The sequence below is a fragment of the Acanthochromis polyacanthus genome, chromosome 10 (assembly GCF_021347895.1).
Source record: "Acanthochromis polyacanthus isolate Apoly-LR-REF ecotype Palm Island chromosome 10, KAUST_Apoly_ChrSc, whole genome shotgun sequence".
Classification (NCBI taxonomy): domain Eukaryota; kingdom Metazoa; phylum Chordata; class Actinopteri; family Pomacentridae; genus Acanthochromis; species Acanthochromis polyacanthus.
This window is the reverse complement of record NC_067122.1, coordinates 15,922,000-15,935,879: the sequence shown is the minus strand read 5'-3', so window position 1 is coordinate 15,935,879 and position 13,880 is coordinate 15,922,000. Positions and strand designations below refer to the sequence as shown.

General features: G+C 40.0%; 1 protein-coding gene across 4 annotated transcripts in view; it reads right to left on the bottom strand.

Moving 5' to 3' along the window:
* The window catches only part of kdrl (kinase insert domain receptor like), a 56,548-nt gene that overhangs the window by 6,752 nt on the left and 35,916 nt on the right, over window positions 1–13,880 (bottom strand). For all 4 annotated transcript variants that reach the window (XM_022196665.2, XM_051954926.1, XM_022196667.2 and 1 more), the window contains exons 19-28: window positions 12,964–13,077; window positions 12,721–12,809; window positions 12,309–12,462; window positions 11,491–11,588; window positions 9,913–10,035; window positions 9,475–9,586; window positions 5,981–6,080; window positions 2,989–3,094; window positions 1,651–1,775; window positions 405–483 (exon numbers count right to left, since the gene is read on the bottom strand). In XM_022196665.2, the coding sequence (XP_022052357.2) occupies window positions 405–483; window positions 1,651–1,775; window positions 2,989–3,094; window positions 5,981–6,080; window positions 9,475–9,586; window positions 9,913–10,035; window positions 11,491–11,588; window positions 12,309–12,462; window positions 12,721–12,809; window positions 12,964–13,077 (1,100 nt within the window). The remainder of the gene's footprint in view (window positions 1–404; window positions 484–1,650; window positions 1,776–2,988; window positions 3,095–5,980; window positions 6,081–9,474; window positions 9,587–9,912; window positions 10,036–11,490; window positions 11,589–12,308; window positions 12,463–12,720; window positions 12,810–12,963; window positions 13,078–13,880) is intronic.

Sequence of the window (13,880 nt, the reverse complement as noted above, 5' to 3'; positions counted from 1 at the left end):
CATGTATCCCAGTTTATGACAAAGTTCTACAACTAGCAAATTTGGGTTTCTCAAAACTGGGTGAGGGACTATCCAGCTCTTAACTCATGTGTAAACACAAAAAGAGACTCAAAAAAATCTGACTAAGCCTTGAGATAGTCAAGTCAATGTAAACACCTCAAAACATTGGAGTAAAAGTGGCAAACTCAGTGGATTTGAAACGGAGACAAAGTTTATTAAAACTCTTCCATGCTTTTACTGTTAGACTGGTAACAGAATTTGGTTGAGTCAAAATTCATGCTGTACATTCTACGTAATTATAGTTAAACTCAAGTAGCAGCATTTAAGCTCCTGTATGAAGCTCAGATTTTGTTTACAGTAAGTTAAATTATGCGTGTGCTACTGTTGTAGTTTCAATAATTCACCTCGTGGTTCTCATCGCTCCCGTTCTCCATGGTAACCTCGTCAAAGGTTTTTACGCTAGCAGGACGGATCTTGATGTTCCTGAAAAAAGAAAACATTTCAAAGCTTAAGAATAACACTCTAAAATGTCTTGTTACTGTTTAGAGACTCCTTTGATTACACTGGAGGCAAAAAGGCAAAGTTCAGCAACAAAACCGCAGGAACTTAATCACTTAGATCAACAGTGCGGTGCATCTATGACATTGTTCTTTGAAAACATACCATGTTTGCTTTACATTTCAACACTCATAGGCCAAAGCAGCAGATTAATTTAACTAAGGGCTAACTGTCATTGCTGCTTTTCAGCACCTCCTCAATAAACACACTTGAAGGACCTGTGAAAATCCAAGAACTCAACAAATATTATTTTAAGTGGGCATAAATCTCATAACTGGCTCTTAGGTTTTTAGGGAAATTCCTCGCAGGAGCCACAACACTGAAAGCTCTCCGATCATCAGGCTGCCGTGTGTATATTTCTTATCATGTGCAAATCAGGTCTGTCATTGTCCTCAGGTCCGACCTCCATGTTCTCCTGCTCTCCTCCTGAGTTTAGTCTGAGCACGACAGGAACAATAACTGCTTTGGATATTTTTTGGTGTGAAATGGGAAAATGATTTAGGCACTTCCTTTAAAAAAAACAGACTGTTTGCCTACAGTCGGAGGATTGGTTTACATGTACGTCAGACAAGGTGATTTATTTCTTTTGAATGTCTTAATAAGTTCATAGGGGAGTGCAACACATTTGAGCCAACAAGACCAAGAGTTTACGGCCAAGCTAACAGCTCTGTGCGGCTCTATGCGGGCACAGCTGTGTTTATTAGTTTTGTGGGAATATGATCATAAAATCAAATAGTAGGCAAATATAAATTTTAATGGCTCTCGATTAAAAGTTTGGGTAGACAGAGTGGTTACAGTTTGTCCTGAGGGAACATAAATGTCGGTGCCAGATTTCAAGGCTAAACATTTGGAACCACAAGCATCAGGTGCAGAGAAGTCTGGGGAGCGCCAAAATCATTAGACCACAAATGTTTGAAAAAATTCAGTAAAGCTTTCAGTAGATGTTCAAGAAGAAAGGGCTGGAGATCTCCAGTACCACAGGAAGCTTTACGCTAATGTCTATGCAAAATTTATTTGCAATCTGTCCAGTTGTTGTGGAACTTTTCACTAAAACTTGGACTCAAACAACAAATCAATGGCGCACGTCCTCACCAGGTACTCCCTGAGTCGCGGTGGGAAACGGGTCGTGTCGGCGTCTCCTCTGATATCACTGCGGTGGTCTGGTCTCCCACCTTCGCCAGCAAGGCTGTGTTGATGGGTATGTAGTGCTTACCCTCCTAAAGCAACGAGACAAGCAGATTTATTGTTGATGCTATGAGCGTTATGCAAACACACATGCACAGGTCGTGGTGAGCAGCCAAAGAAACCAGGGTCAAGACTAATAAATCCATAACAGCGTCCGTGAAGTCGGAGCAGGCGGCAGCAGAGGTCATGACCGGCCTTCCTGCTCCGTAACAAAAGCTTTATTAATGAGAGTCAAACCCCTTCACCGCTCCTTCTGTCCAGTCTGAAGTGTTTCTCATGAAAATAGCTTTCACAGACTCATTTGTAACACAACATGCTGCAGTTTTCATGCGATGTGATGTGTGACCTTGTCCTTATCTCTTATTACTTCACTGTGTAGAAGTAGTGAAATGCAATTCCTTAACGTTGTGTGTTTCCTATAGGTCTGCAGTAATGTACACTGGGGACAAGAAGCCTGTTCTCTTCACTGAAAGGAAGATTCTTGTGGATCCTGATGACTGACAGTATCTGGTTTTGTTCCAGTTAGTTGATGTTGAGTGCTGCTCTTTATTTAATTCAGAGCCATCATTAATGGTATAAATAACCCCTGGAGTTCCCACTATGTCAAACCAAAATGTTAGCTGTGAAAAAGGCTTATTCATCTCCGTTAAGTGCATGTAAAAGTAATATGTCCTTTCAGTTTACTCTATTTACACAACACCACTTACTATTAAGTGCTATTTGCAGAGCCGACAGCTATTTTGCCTCCTGACAGCCATATAAAATCTACAAACGCTTCGTGGCTGTTAGCAGCATTCATATCAGACAGTGCTAACTTGCATCACACTGGTAATTACATTGTTTTGCCATGTGTTTTGAAGTATGGTTCCTCTTACGAGGCTGATAGTGCCATTTCAAAGGGAGCCAAGTGTTTGTGTTGAGTGTTACTTCCTTTCTCAGCTGCACTGACTGTCCCCCTCAGTGAGACTCTGCACGGAAACATCTTTATGCCATATTCTGAATATCTGCAGTATTTGTGACTCATGCTGCAGAACTGGTGACTAATATGCTTAAAGTTGTTTTATAAAGTGACAGGATGGTCAGTATTCCTAAAGTATGTGGGGGTCTTAACTTCTAATATGCTTCTTTTACTGTTTGTCCGTTGGGACAGAACATTTCCTTAAATCTCTCCGCTGTATCACCATAAATGTATAGTTTCAGTTCACACCAACAGTGAAATCAGAACACTATATTATGGAGTCGTACCTGTTGCACGCTGGCCTGAAGCAGGTCTCCCAGCCTTTCCACCAGCTCAGTGAAGGTTGGTCGCTCCTGAGGCTCACCCTGCCAGCAGTCCAGCATCGTCTGATATCTGTGAGTAAAGAACACACAACTGAACACACACTGCAAGACAGACATGAGCTTTCTGGACAGACAGCTGTAATCGTCACGCCAAGATCAACATACAGTCTATGTGGGTTGATGTACTGCAAAATGTAACATCTTTAGGAAGAAAAACAACCTCAGGACTGGTGGTCTTTCTCTTCAATAAACAAACCTCCTTGCACTTAGCAACTACATCTGGTACACCTCTAAATCAACTGTCGTTTAGACCATTTGCACATCTTGTCCTGTATTCTGAAGTAATTCTGAGCCTCTGGGACTGTATCCGACTCTACTTTGGTGTTCACTCAGGTCTCTGACAAGCTGTCAGGGTTTCGGCTCATGTGGGAAGACTCAAGAGCCTTTATGTGAGTTTCCATTGCTGCAGCCTGCCTCATTTCGTGGAGGAATTTAGAAACACAGCACCATGAAGGCTGTTTAAATAGTGCTCACACCGTGTTACTGATTGGGATCTGACAATGATGGACCCCTATCCTGTTTCTGTAGCAGCAACCACCACTTTCCCCACAGAGCTCTTAAATAAGCCATTATGATCCTTTTGGCTTCACATTCAGCCACTCTCAGGTCTGAGGTTCGACAAGCTGTTGGCGCCTTGCTGCTGCATCGACTCCACCTCCTCTCCTTCTGTGTTTGCATGTGTCCGTTCCGCTCGGTGTTGTCGGGCTCGGCTGAAAGAGGCCGAGCGGCTGCGATTCCCACCTTAATGAATGTAGAGCGCACTCGTCCAGGTGGTAGCCGTCCTAACAGTGACAGGATGTGGAAGATCACAGCCTTTATGCATATCATTGAGGAGGAAGTGCAAACATTGTATGACTGCACAATTTAGACCACATTTCCTGCCTCGTCCGTAACGAGAATAAATAGAGCTCCACATGTTTTGGGTGTTGAGGGAGTGTGGCGTTTCTGCGGGGGGGGGCTACTTCGTCCGGTTGGATGTTGGTCGGATGGAAAATGAGCATCCTTTTTATTGTGCTCCCACTCTCTGCGCTGCATCCGCTAAATTCCTCTGCAATGCATCATGACGGGGGATCTTATTAACAGGCGGCAGACAACATTCCTGATGGGCAGCAGTGGCACAAACTATACGACACCGCCTGCAACCCCATGTGTTTCTCATCATTCTTCTATTCCCAGTTTGGGATGGGGGGTCATGGTGTCAAAACTTGGGCTTACGAACACCTGTGATCAACTGCAGAGCTCGGGAGGGGGATCAACAGAATACAGCTCTCTGACTGAGCGCTTTGCCGTGCATCCCATTAGAAACGATATCAGCAGGTTTTATCTTGGCTTTAAATTAGAGGCAGGCCTCACAGTCATAAGAATGCAAAATATGCAATCTGGCAAGTCTATTTTCGTCAAAGGACTGCCTGAACTGTGAAGGAAAGTACAAGATTCTTGGCTCTGACTGAAAACCTAAACTCTGGATTAGATTTTGTGTATCATTTCCAATCATTGTTTCCTTTGTGAAGCTGATAAATTTATTCACTTAGCTTTACTTGGCGCATGATGCTTTAGAATTCTGGACCCTTTGATACTACATCACTATTAAGCAGAAGTGCAGCATTATGCTTTCAAAATAAATAAGATTCGAGAGGTTTAACCGCGTGAGTCATTTTAAATTAAAACGAGACGCAACGTATGCACACATGTTATGAAGAAAGTTCAGGCAGCGATTGCTGGGTTCTGATCAATTGTACATTGGACACAAGAGTCTTATTTAAAAGAAGTTTGACTAGCTGCATCAGTGAATGACAGCAGGGACACCAAAGAAGAGGACTGTGTTCTCCCACAGATATTTATGTCTGGTAGAAACCTCCAGCCCCAGCTCAGAAAAACCCTCCTCGCTGGGGGGAACTTGGGCTCCAGACATGACATTTAAATGCGGTGCTCAGTTACATTTGCACCACTGTCAGTCAGAAATGGCTTCAGAGCTTCAAGCTCGCCGCTGCAGAGATAATCAGTAGCTAATGTTTCCTCCTGCAAAATTCAGAGCAGGATTGTTATCAGGCACATCTGACCTGCTGTGTGACTGCAAAGAGGGAGAAGGAACCAATGCCTCTTCTTAGTCATATATCTTAGCCTGTGTGGGGAGAATTTACAGAGCTGACTGTCTGGGAATAACATGACTTCTATAGCTTTAGAAAAGCCAAAATTTATGGATGATAGCTAAGTGGGATATCAGTCTTATTTTATAGAACAAAGTTACTATTTGTCAAATTTTACATGATAGAACAGATAATCAGTACATAAAGTAAATTTATTGCTCATAAACACAGTCTACTTCACTGCTCTTTGCAGCTGGACAGCACACGTTTTATTTTCATTTTTTGTTTACTGAAGTACGCTAAATCCTGTCACATTTTTACTGTGGTTCATTTTTCACAAGAACAAAGTTTTGTACCTCTATGGCGAGAAGTAGAGAGAACTCAGAAGTGCTTTTGTGTTGTATGACAGAGTTAAAGTGCCATCAATCATTAAAAAGAATAAATTGAATTTCTTTAATTGGTCATTTTATTAAAAAAAAATTTAAAACAAGGAATGAACATGTATGACATTTTCTCCAGTGCTCTCAGGTACTACCAATCCTGGAAAAATTGTGATTCTAGACACTCATTTTTTTTTACCGTTAAAGTTTTTGCAATTCAGCCAAGTTCAGCTGAAAAGTCCCTGAATTGTTGTCAGTGACTATTGGTTACAACTGTCACTAACGGCTCATCAGTGGAGCAGAATTATGATTTGTTTTTACAGAATCTGCTTAGACAAATTGATTTCCATTTGCCAAATTCTGAAAGACGTATCTCTTTCAAACCTGCCAGTGAGTTTTGGTGTTCAGAAGTTTAATAGGGTTTCTTACATTTCAGAGGAAGAATATTCTGGTGCTCTCATCCTGGTTCCCTCTTTCAATCGGCAGCAAAATTCTTCATCAATCTGGACACCAGGGTATGGGGAAGCACCTGGGAGAGGAAAGAAACAGGCTCATTACATTTATTTATAAGTTCTTTGTGGTGCATTAAAAGGCCATCATCTTTGTGCTGAGTGTGATACATCGTAAGACACATCTGGGAAAAATATGAGTTACTAAATGAAACATCAACACTGAAGCAACACCAAACATACAAGAACAGCATGAAACAACAAATATAAGCATATAAGCAGACTGGTAACTGCAAATATGTTGACAAATGTGGTGAAAGGTATGACCCATGAGCAGGAAAGTAACTAAAAAAAGAACAATTAGCTCATTCATTGCTACATTTGGATTAATTGATCAACAGGCACTGAGCGACCAAGTTCCAACAGTTCCTTGACTGGCCACTAGATGCTGACTCAAGTAAATCCATCACCACAGAGCCCCATATTAAAGTGCTCAGCTTTACAGTGGAAATAAACATGTTTATGGTCCAATACAGAAAACAGTTTTGGTCTCAACAGCCAAGTTTCCCATTTATGACAAGCACTATTATGTTTAAATTCTATTTAAGGTTAAAGTTGTGCATAATTTAGCTTTTGGCCACTTTAAGTTACAGGTGGGTGCAATCAGAGGACAGGCCATGACCCAGACATGTTATGTTTGCACAGCTAACCTTAGCTCCACTGATATGTCAAAGAGTATCACGTCCAACATATAGTTACAAAAACAACACCTGAACCATCTGTTGCATTCCTGAATTCCCACTGCAGATGTTAAACCTCCTTAACTGGTGAATGCAATTCCAATATTTTACATGTAAAACATCTCTCAAATTTATTTGCAAGCTCTTGCACATAGTGTAACATGCTTTCCCACCAAACTGGTTGAAAAAATAAATGTAAAGGACTTCTGACTCTTGACATACAGTAAAAACATAATATTGTTGTTCTTATGCTGTCGAATCATGAATCTGTCAGACTAATTTTACTGACTTTTGAACCACAATGTTGGGAATGAGATTTAATGTAGAGCTCAAGTCTACTTCACGCTCACCTCACTGTGCAAATACAACATGAAACTGGTGTCCAGTGTTGTTGGTTTTGGAAATAACAGTCATTCTAGCATGTTATCACTACAATTTTCTGAGTCATTAGATATTGTTTTACTTGCTTCAATCCCATTCATAATATATCATCTTTGTGGTTGACCAAGTTTATAGGGAACCACAGATTTAGTACGGCAACATGTGACGCATAAATAAAAGACACAATCTGTGACTTATGTAGAAAAACAAGTCGGTCCCAGCCGTCACAGTTCACATGGTCCATGTACCTGCAGCCGATGCAGACTATGGCTTGATGTGTAAACGCAGTGGAAACCAAATTGGCTGTTAAATTATTGTTTTTAACAAATTCTAATTTAACCTTAGATTAACTAACTACAACACAAGTGCTGTTCAAATGATATTTTGGTTTTGTTTTGAGTGGTGTTGGACGTAGATAAGCTCCAGCTAAAATAATCAATTTCATTTTAAAAGTACATTATATTCAGAATATTTTCAGTGCTTTACTTTGCTATCAAACAGCTCTTTCCAACAAAGAAATGAAACAGTTATATTATTTTCAACAGTCACCAGATACTGTTGACAAAAGTGGTCATTTTACCTGGTTCTGATTTGTCATATCTCTTCGTAACTGTTGTATCTGATTGAATTATAAAATATTTTTCTTTTATAATAACATTCAAAATCCTCTCATCCGTTTTTCTACTTAATGCTAATACCATATTTTTAAATATTTATACTGATAATGGTGCATCTGGCCTGATGCACTTGCTGATATCGACACTTTACTAAGCAGATTGATATCTGAACCTACAACAAGAGGACGCATTTTAAATTCACTAAGGGATTGGGGAAAAAAACCCTTGGGTTACCCAAGTTTGACCTCCAAACACACTCAGGTTGCAAAGCTCACTCCTTTGCCATTTTTCTTGGTCGTTTTGTATCCTTGTTTCCTGATTTATTTTTCTGAGGCCCAGCTAATACTACCCAGATGTGTAAGTCTTTCTTTAATGGAAAATGTGGTGAGAATGTGTCTAGAGTGAAGAAGAGGAAGAAAAACAGAGAAAAAAAAAAGAAAAGCGTCATTATGACGTCAGTTGACTTTCTGTTGGAGAATGTATGATTTGACACACTTTTCTTTAAACTGCAGTGGGTGACGACACCGAATGGCGCCGATTCAAAAGCAGCACGGTCAGAAAGTACAGTATAGCAATACATCCAACTTTGCTTCTCTGCTTTTTTTCCACGTACTCTTATGTTTTCGCTGCTTCCCATGGTGACAACTGAACATACAATATTTCATGTTGAGTCTTGCTATAGAAACGTATGTGAGCTCTGTTCCACGGTGCACAGGCAGTCACGGGCCGACACAATGCTGCCTTCAAGGCTGCAGTGGTTTCACAGCAGGGGCACACTTTTACACTGATCTGGCTGCTTGGTTACTGTGAGTTTATGTTGCCAGCAGGGAAGAACCGCATAGCGTAAATAGGAGGTGTTCTTTCATTTCAATGTCCCATGCCTGTACTAATATTCACAGGCTTGCACAGGCACTAATGTTTTTTGCACAAGTCGCAGGAAAATACTTTTCTCAGACTGACAATGCAAGTCCAGGCTCTTTGTCCCAAAGGCACAATTACACAGTGAAAGAAGACAGTTATTACCCAGTACATCTGGAGAGGCTCTATAGCTTGGGGCACCGATCGAGTCCACCAGGCTGGAGCTCTCTGCTCACTGAACATATATGACAGAACCCAGTGTTTAACTCAGCTGCCAGACTTCATGCTTATGTGGAGATGTTACAAATAAACAATCTGCCAGTAAATGTTAAGTTAACTTAAGTACTCTAATTTCATTCAGGATTTAATCATTTTCTTTAATTGCAGAGATGGCCATTTAACATCTATTTGTATGTAAGGCATGACAAAAATACTGATTATAAGAAAATAATCACTCCTGTAAATATTCAAATACAATATTCCGACTATATGCTGTTTTAAACTTGTGCCCCATATCTGTAACACAATGCAAGTTGTCTTTGAAATGATGTTACTGTTGATCAATAAACAATTTTGCATTTTTGGCTGAAGTACCAAGAGTTTGGACATATAATTTAGGGCCATAATCATTTAAAGTTGCTCTATTAGGTGCCTTCTGTTGAAAGACTCTGTTCAGCCTACAGCAACACAACCAACCTTTCTACCCATGCTAAATTTTTACATCTGACCTTCTGTTTTGTGAATATTTAGTTCATTTTAGATATTTGGTGGCTTTCCAAATTCACTTTGGGTGTCTGCATGAATCTGGATGCGTTTCTTTTACATCCCTGTATGATAAAAAGCATGTGGTAGGGATAATTTCAGAGGTCAGCACTTACCCAGAGAGAAGATCTCCCACATGAGAACACCAAAGGACCAAACGTCGCTCTGAGTTGTGTAGATCTTGTCAAAAATGGCCTCAGGTGCCATCCACTTGAGTGGCAGTCTAGCCTATATGCAAGAAAAGAGATAAGAAATCATTTACTGCCTTATCTCACCTGTGGACATGTCCATTAATAATGTTACATCATTGGAAAACAAGCTGGTTTAAATTGTGTCGGCAGGTTTGATCCAGTTTAGCTAAATTCAGTCTCTTAAGCAGGGCTCTTTGTCAAATATTCAAACAAACACATTCGTCTACCATGCGAGTTGTAGATTATTGCTTTGACTGTTAAAGATTTATTGAAATGCTTCTGAGTAATTCCTTTGTTACACAGTAAATACCAGACAGCTGTAAACAATAAACATGCAACAATTCTAGGCTTCAATAAACTCACATCTCCTTTGCGCACATAATCCGGGTCTTTGTAGATGTCCCGGGCGAGTCCAAAATCACAAATCTTTACAACGTTATTCTCAGAGAGGAGGATGTTTCGTGCAGCCAAATCACGATGAATGCACTGATAAAATAAGAAGAAATCGTATTCAAAGAGACATTTACATTTAGAACTTTAAGGTTTCTGCATATCATGGACTTCAGTGATACACTGCATGTGGAGAAACATATGGTCAAGTCATCAGTGGCATTACAATAGGAAATCCATTTTTTTTCTCATCTCCAGGCCAAGAAATAGTCTGGATTTACAACAATGGCTTTTTTCTCTAATCAGCCTTATCCGGTCTACCTAAAACGATAAATGAGCTGAAAAATAAATGAGCTTTAAACTGACATCCTTTAAAAACCACAGGGGTAAGATTATACAAAAAACAAAGTGAAGTGGGTCGTAGTAGAGGCGATGCGGTTCCTTTAAAGTTGTTCTTTGTAGGATTTTTTTCCCATTTACAATCCAACAACTACTTGACAAGTCCTGGAACACTTTGGGTGTGAACAGTTTACTTCTATTTGGACATTTTGCTGATTTAAACACACCCATCAACCCTCTGAACCCCAGGCAGTTTCTGGGTGCTTTTTATTTGCTTCTGTGACATTTTCACTAACTTGCAATTCGTTTTATGCTACAATAGAAAGCCCCTGCCCTTTTATAAAAACAAACAAACCAAAAAAATACAGCCATGGCTAGAAGTGCACACAACTCAAAACTGTCCTTTGTGCAATGTAACAAATTTTGAAAAAAATAAATTTGTTCTATTACTTATCTCACAAAAATTGAAAAAACTAAATCTATGTGCATCTGTTCAATACCAAAGGTGTTACTAAAACTGGAAAAAATGATGGCTCAGCATACTATAGATATGTAACTACTGAAATGTATAATTTTGTTGACATACTTGTTGGTTGATCTCTGTGTAAAAACTGTCTGCAGCTCAAAAGTCCCTGAATCGTTGTCACATGACTGTTGGTCATAGCTCAGTCACTAATGGCTTCTTGATTGAACAAGAAATGCAAAAATTTTTCCTTTTGGCTGAATCCGGTAAGAACAAATGGCTTTCTTTTGGAAAATTTCTAAATGAGTTACGAGTTTGATTAAAAAAAAAAATTCAAAGTCTCAAGCTTAGATTCGTCATAGATGATTAGTTCAAGGACTGCTGTACTGGAAAGTTTCTTAAAAATGGACCATTCTTTCTATTTTTACAGTTTCTTACTGTTATAAATTGTCTAATTGTACAATTAAATTCTAATTTAAAAATATTTTAAAAATGCTTATACCCGCAGGTTTTATGTTTCAGATTGTTATTATTATCATATATAGTATCGTATAGTTTTCAAATCTTCATACCAGCAATTTAAAAATAATTGACTTAGTCTACCTGTAGTGGGACAGTTTTGGTTCTACATGTACACTCTTAAACAAGGGTGAGCATGGTGATCCTACGCTACATTACGTAAGATTTAAATGAAAAAAAAGCCACAATATACAGTAAAACATTAAAGCTGTTCTGAAAAAAAAGAATACCTTGCGTGATGCCAAGAACTCCATGCCTTTTGCAACTTGGAAACTGTAGCAAATTAAATCTTCCAGTGTCAGGACTCTCTTGTACAGGTCCTCAGATTCTGCAAAACAAAGAACATAAAGTCCCCAGTGAGCATGATTTTCTGCCTGGACACACAATATATGGCTTTTAAATTTAAAGCAATAACCCTTCTCTTGTTGTTAAATTCAGCCAATGTGATCGGCAGGTTTCTACACCTGTCAGATAAATCAGGAAACTCTAAGTGTAAAGCGCTGAACTACAACGTGTCATCTCAACAGTCTGTCCTGTCACGTACTCGTCTCCTCCTACACACTGTCTTTGAAACATCCTTTTCTGAAGATACGATAAAAACAAATTACAGTCTCTTCTAGTTAGATGTCAGGTGAAACGTGCGGTTATGGGCGCAGCATGCCGGTGGGGGGTCTGATAGAGGAGCTCACAAGGAGTCCTTCCACTGGCCCACCTGAGTAAACAGCTAATCAAACCAGAAATAACATCAGAAACAACATGGCTGACGTGCTGAGCTGAAGCCAGAGAGCACAGCGATGGTCAGGACAGGAAATAAACAGACGCCTCCCCAGACTCAGTGGGGTGACAGTGGCTCCCGCTGCAGCGATTGTACTGCTGAACAGGAGGAGGAAACATCCCATCAGAGTCAGACCAGAAAACAATCTGAGGGGAGCTTTGATTGCTGAGCAGGAGGGGGAGGAGTGGAGGTGAGAGGAGGTGGAGACAGCAGGAGGGACAAACATGGAGGAGTGTGGCTTTTGAAGGGAAGCAAGACGTGCTTGGCCTTTACCTTCTTCCTCTTCCTCTGAGTCGCAGTAGCTCTTATCTTCGATGAAGCCAGAGCTGGCGGAGCTTCCGGTGCTGGCTACGCTCTCCAGGCGGCGCTTCATCAGCTCGCTCAGCTCGCAGCCCGATCCTGAAGACACCACCTTACCGTCCTGGCTCTGACCGGCACACATGCATCAAATGAGGACAGGTTTAATGCTGATTTGCATCGAGCTTTCCTACACGGTCGAGTGGCTGCGCAATTTGAAAATGAGCCTGATTTATCACACAGAGTCTGCAAATCTTCAGGGTATCTGCAGCTCTCAAACATGAGAACTTCCATGACACTTGTCAAAACAGCCCCTCCCTGCTCTCACTGCTGAGCTCAAGATAAGCAAGTGAGCTGGAAAGTTTAAATCATGTGGTTCGTGACTCACCTTGTACACGATGAAGTCTTCTCTCTTGCCCCTCAGATAGTTGGACAAGTTGCCGTATTTGCAGAACTCTACAATCATCATCAAGGGTCCTGTTCAGATGGCACATTTGCTATGATCACTGTTACGGCACGTGGTTGTTCTCACAATAAAGAAAGGCCAGGAAAATGGTGGGCAAAATCACAGTAATTTAATGTCATTTTCTTCATTACACAGCTTTAACACAAGCTCAGTAACAAAGTTCACCTCCAGGTTTGGTGCAGGCTCCCAGCAGGTTGACCACATTCAGGTGATGACCGATGTGAATCAGGATCTTTAGCTCTGACATCAGGGCTTTCCGCTCATTTGATGTAGCACCTCCTGTAATAATACAGACGAGTGCAGGATTGATTTAGCATCAGTTGGTAGATCGGTAAATGCTTCATGTACATTTTACCACAAATAAAATTTTCTGTAAGGTCTTAACTTTAAAACCTGTCGAGCAAAAATATGCTCATGTGCAAAAAAGTTCATGCAGCTTGCTTGTCAAACTGAAAGTTATTTTCACTTGCAGTAGAACACAAATTTTATGTGACCACTTCAAGGCAATAAAAGCCAATTTTTCAAAGGTGATGAACATTTTTTAGCTGAATTTGTTCATTTACGGAATGAAGTTTGCAGTTATATACATTTCCCCAAATCTGACTTTAAAAAAACTGTTTGCAGTAAAATGCCCAGACTCTGAACCATTTGTTGTTTTTACTCAGAGATTCATGCTTCACTTGCTCTGCTCATTTCTTTCTTTTTTTTACAACTGAAGGAGGATTCTTGTCTGTGGGAATGCTTAATGGCTTTTTTTTGTAGGAACATTTTTGAGAAGCTTTATTTTTGCAGTTTGCAATCATAGAGAGAAGCTGGATAAAACGCTTGATTGATTACTAAGGAAATTTTGTTCAAATAAATGAAACATGGTTAAAAAATAAGATAGTTTTAATATAAAGCAACTTCTGATAAAGGGCAACTGCAAAGGTGTCCATATAAAGCCTTTATAGAAAGACAAATACCAACATATTCACAAAATTAAAGCAAGAAATTCTATATGATGTACCTGATTTTGATAAATTTGAACAATGATATAATGTCCTCTGTTTTAGATTCTGAAAATCAAGATTTAGAGGTTGTTC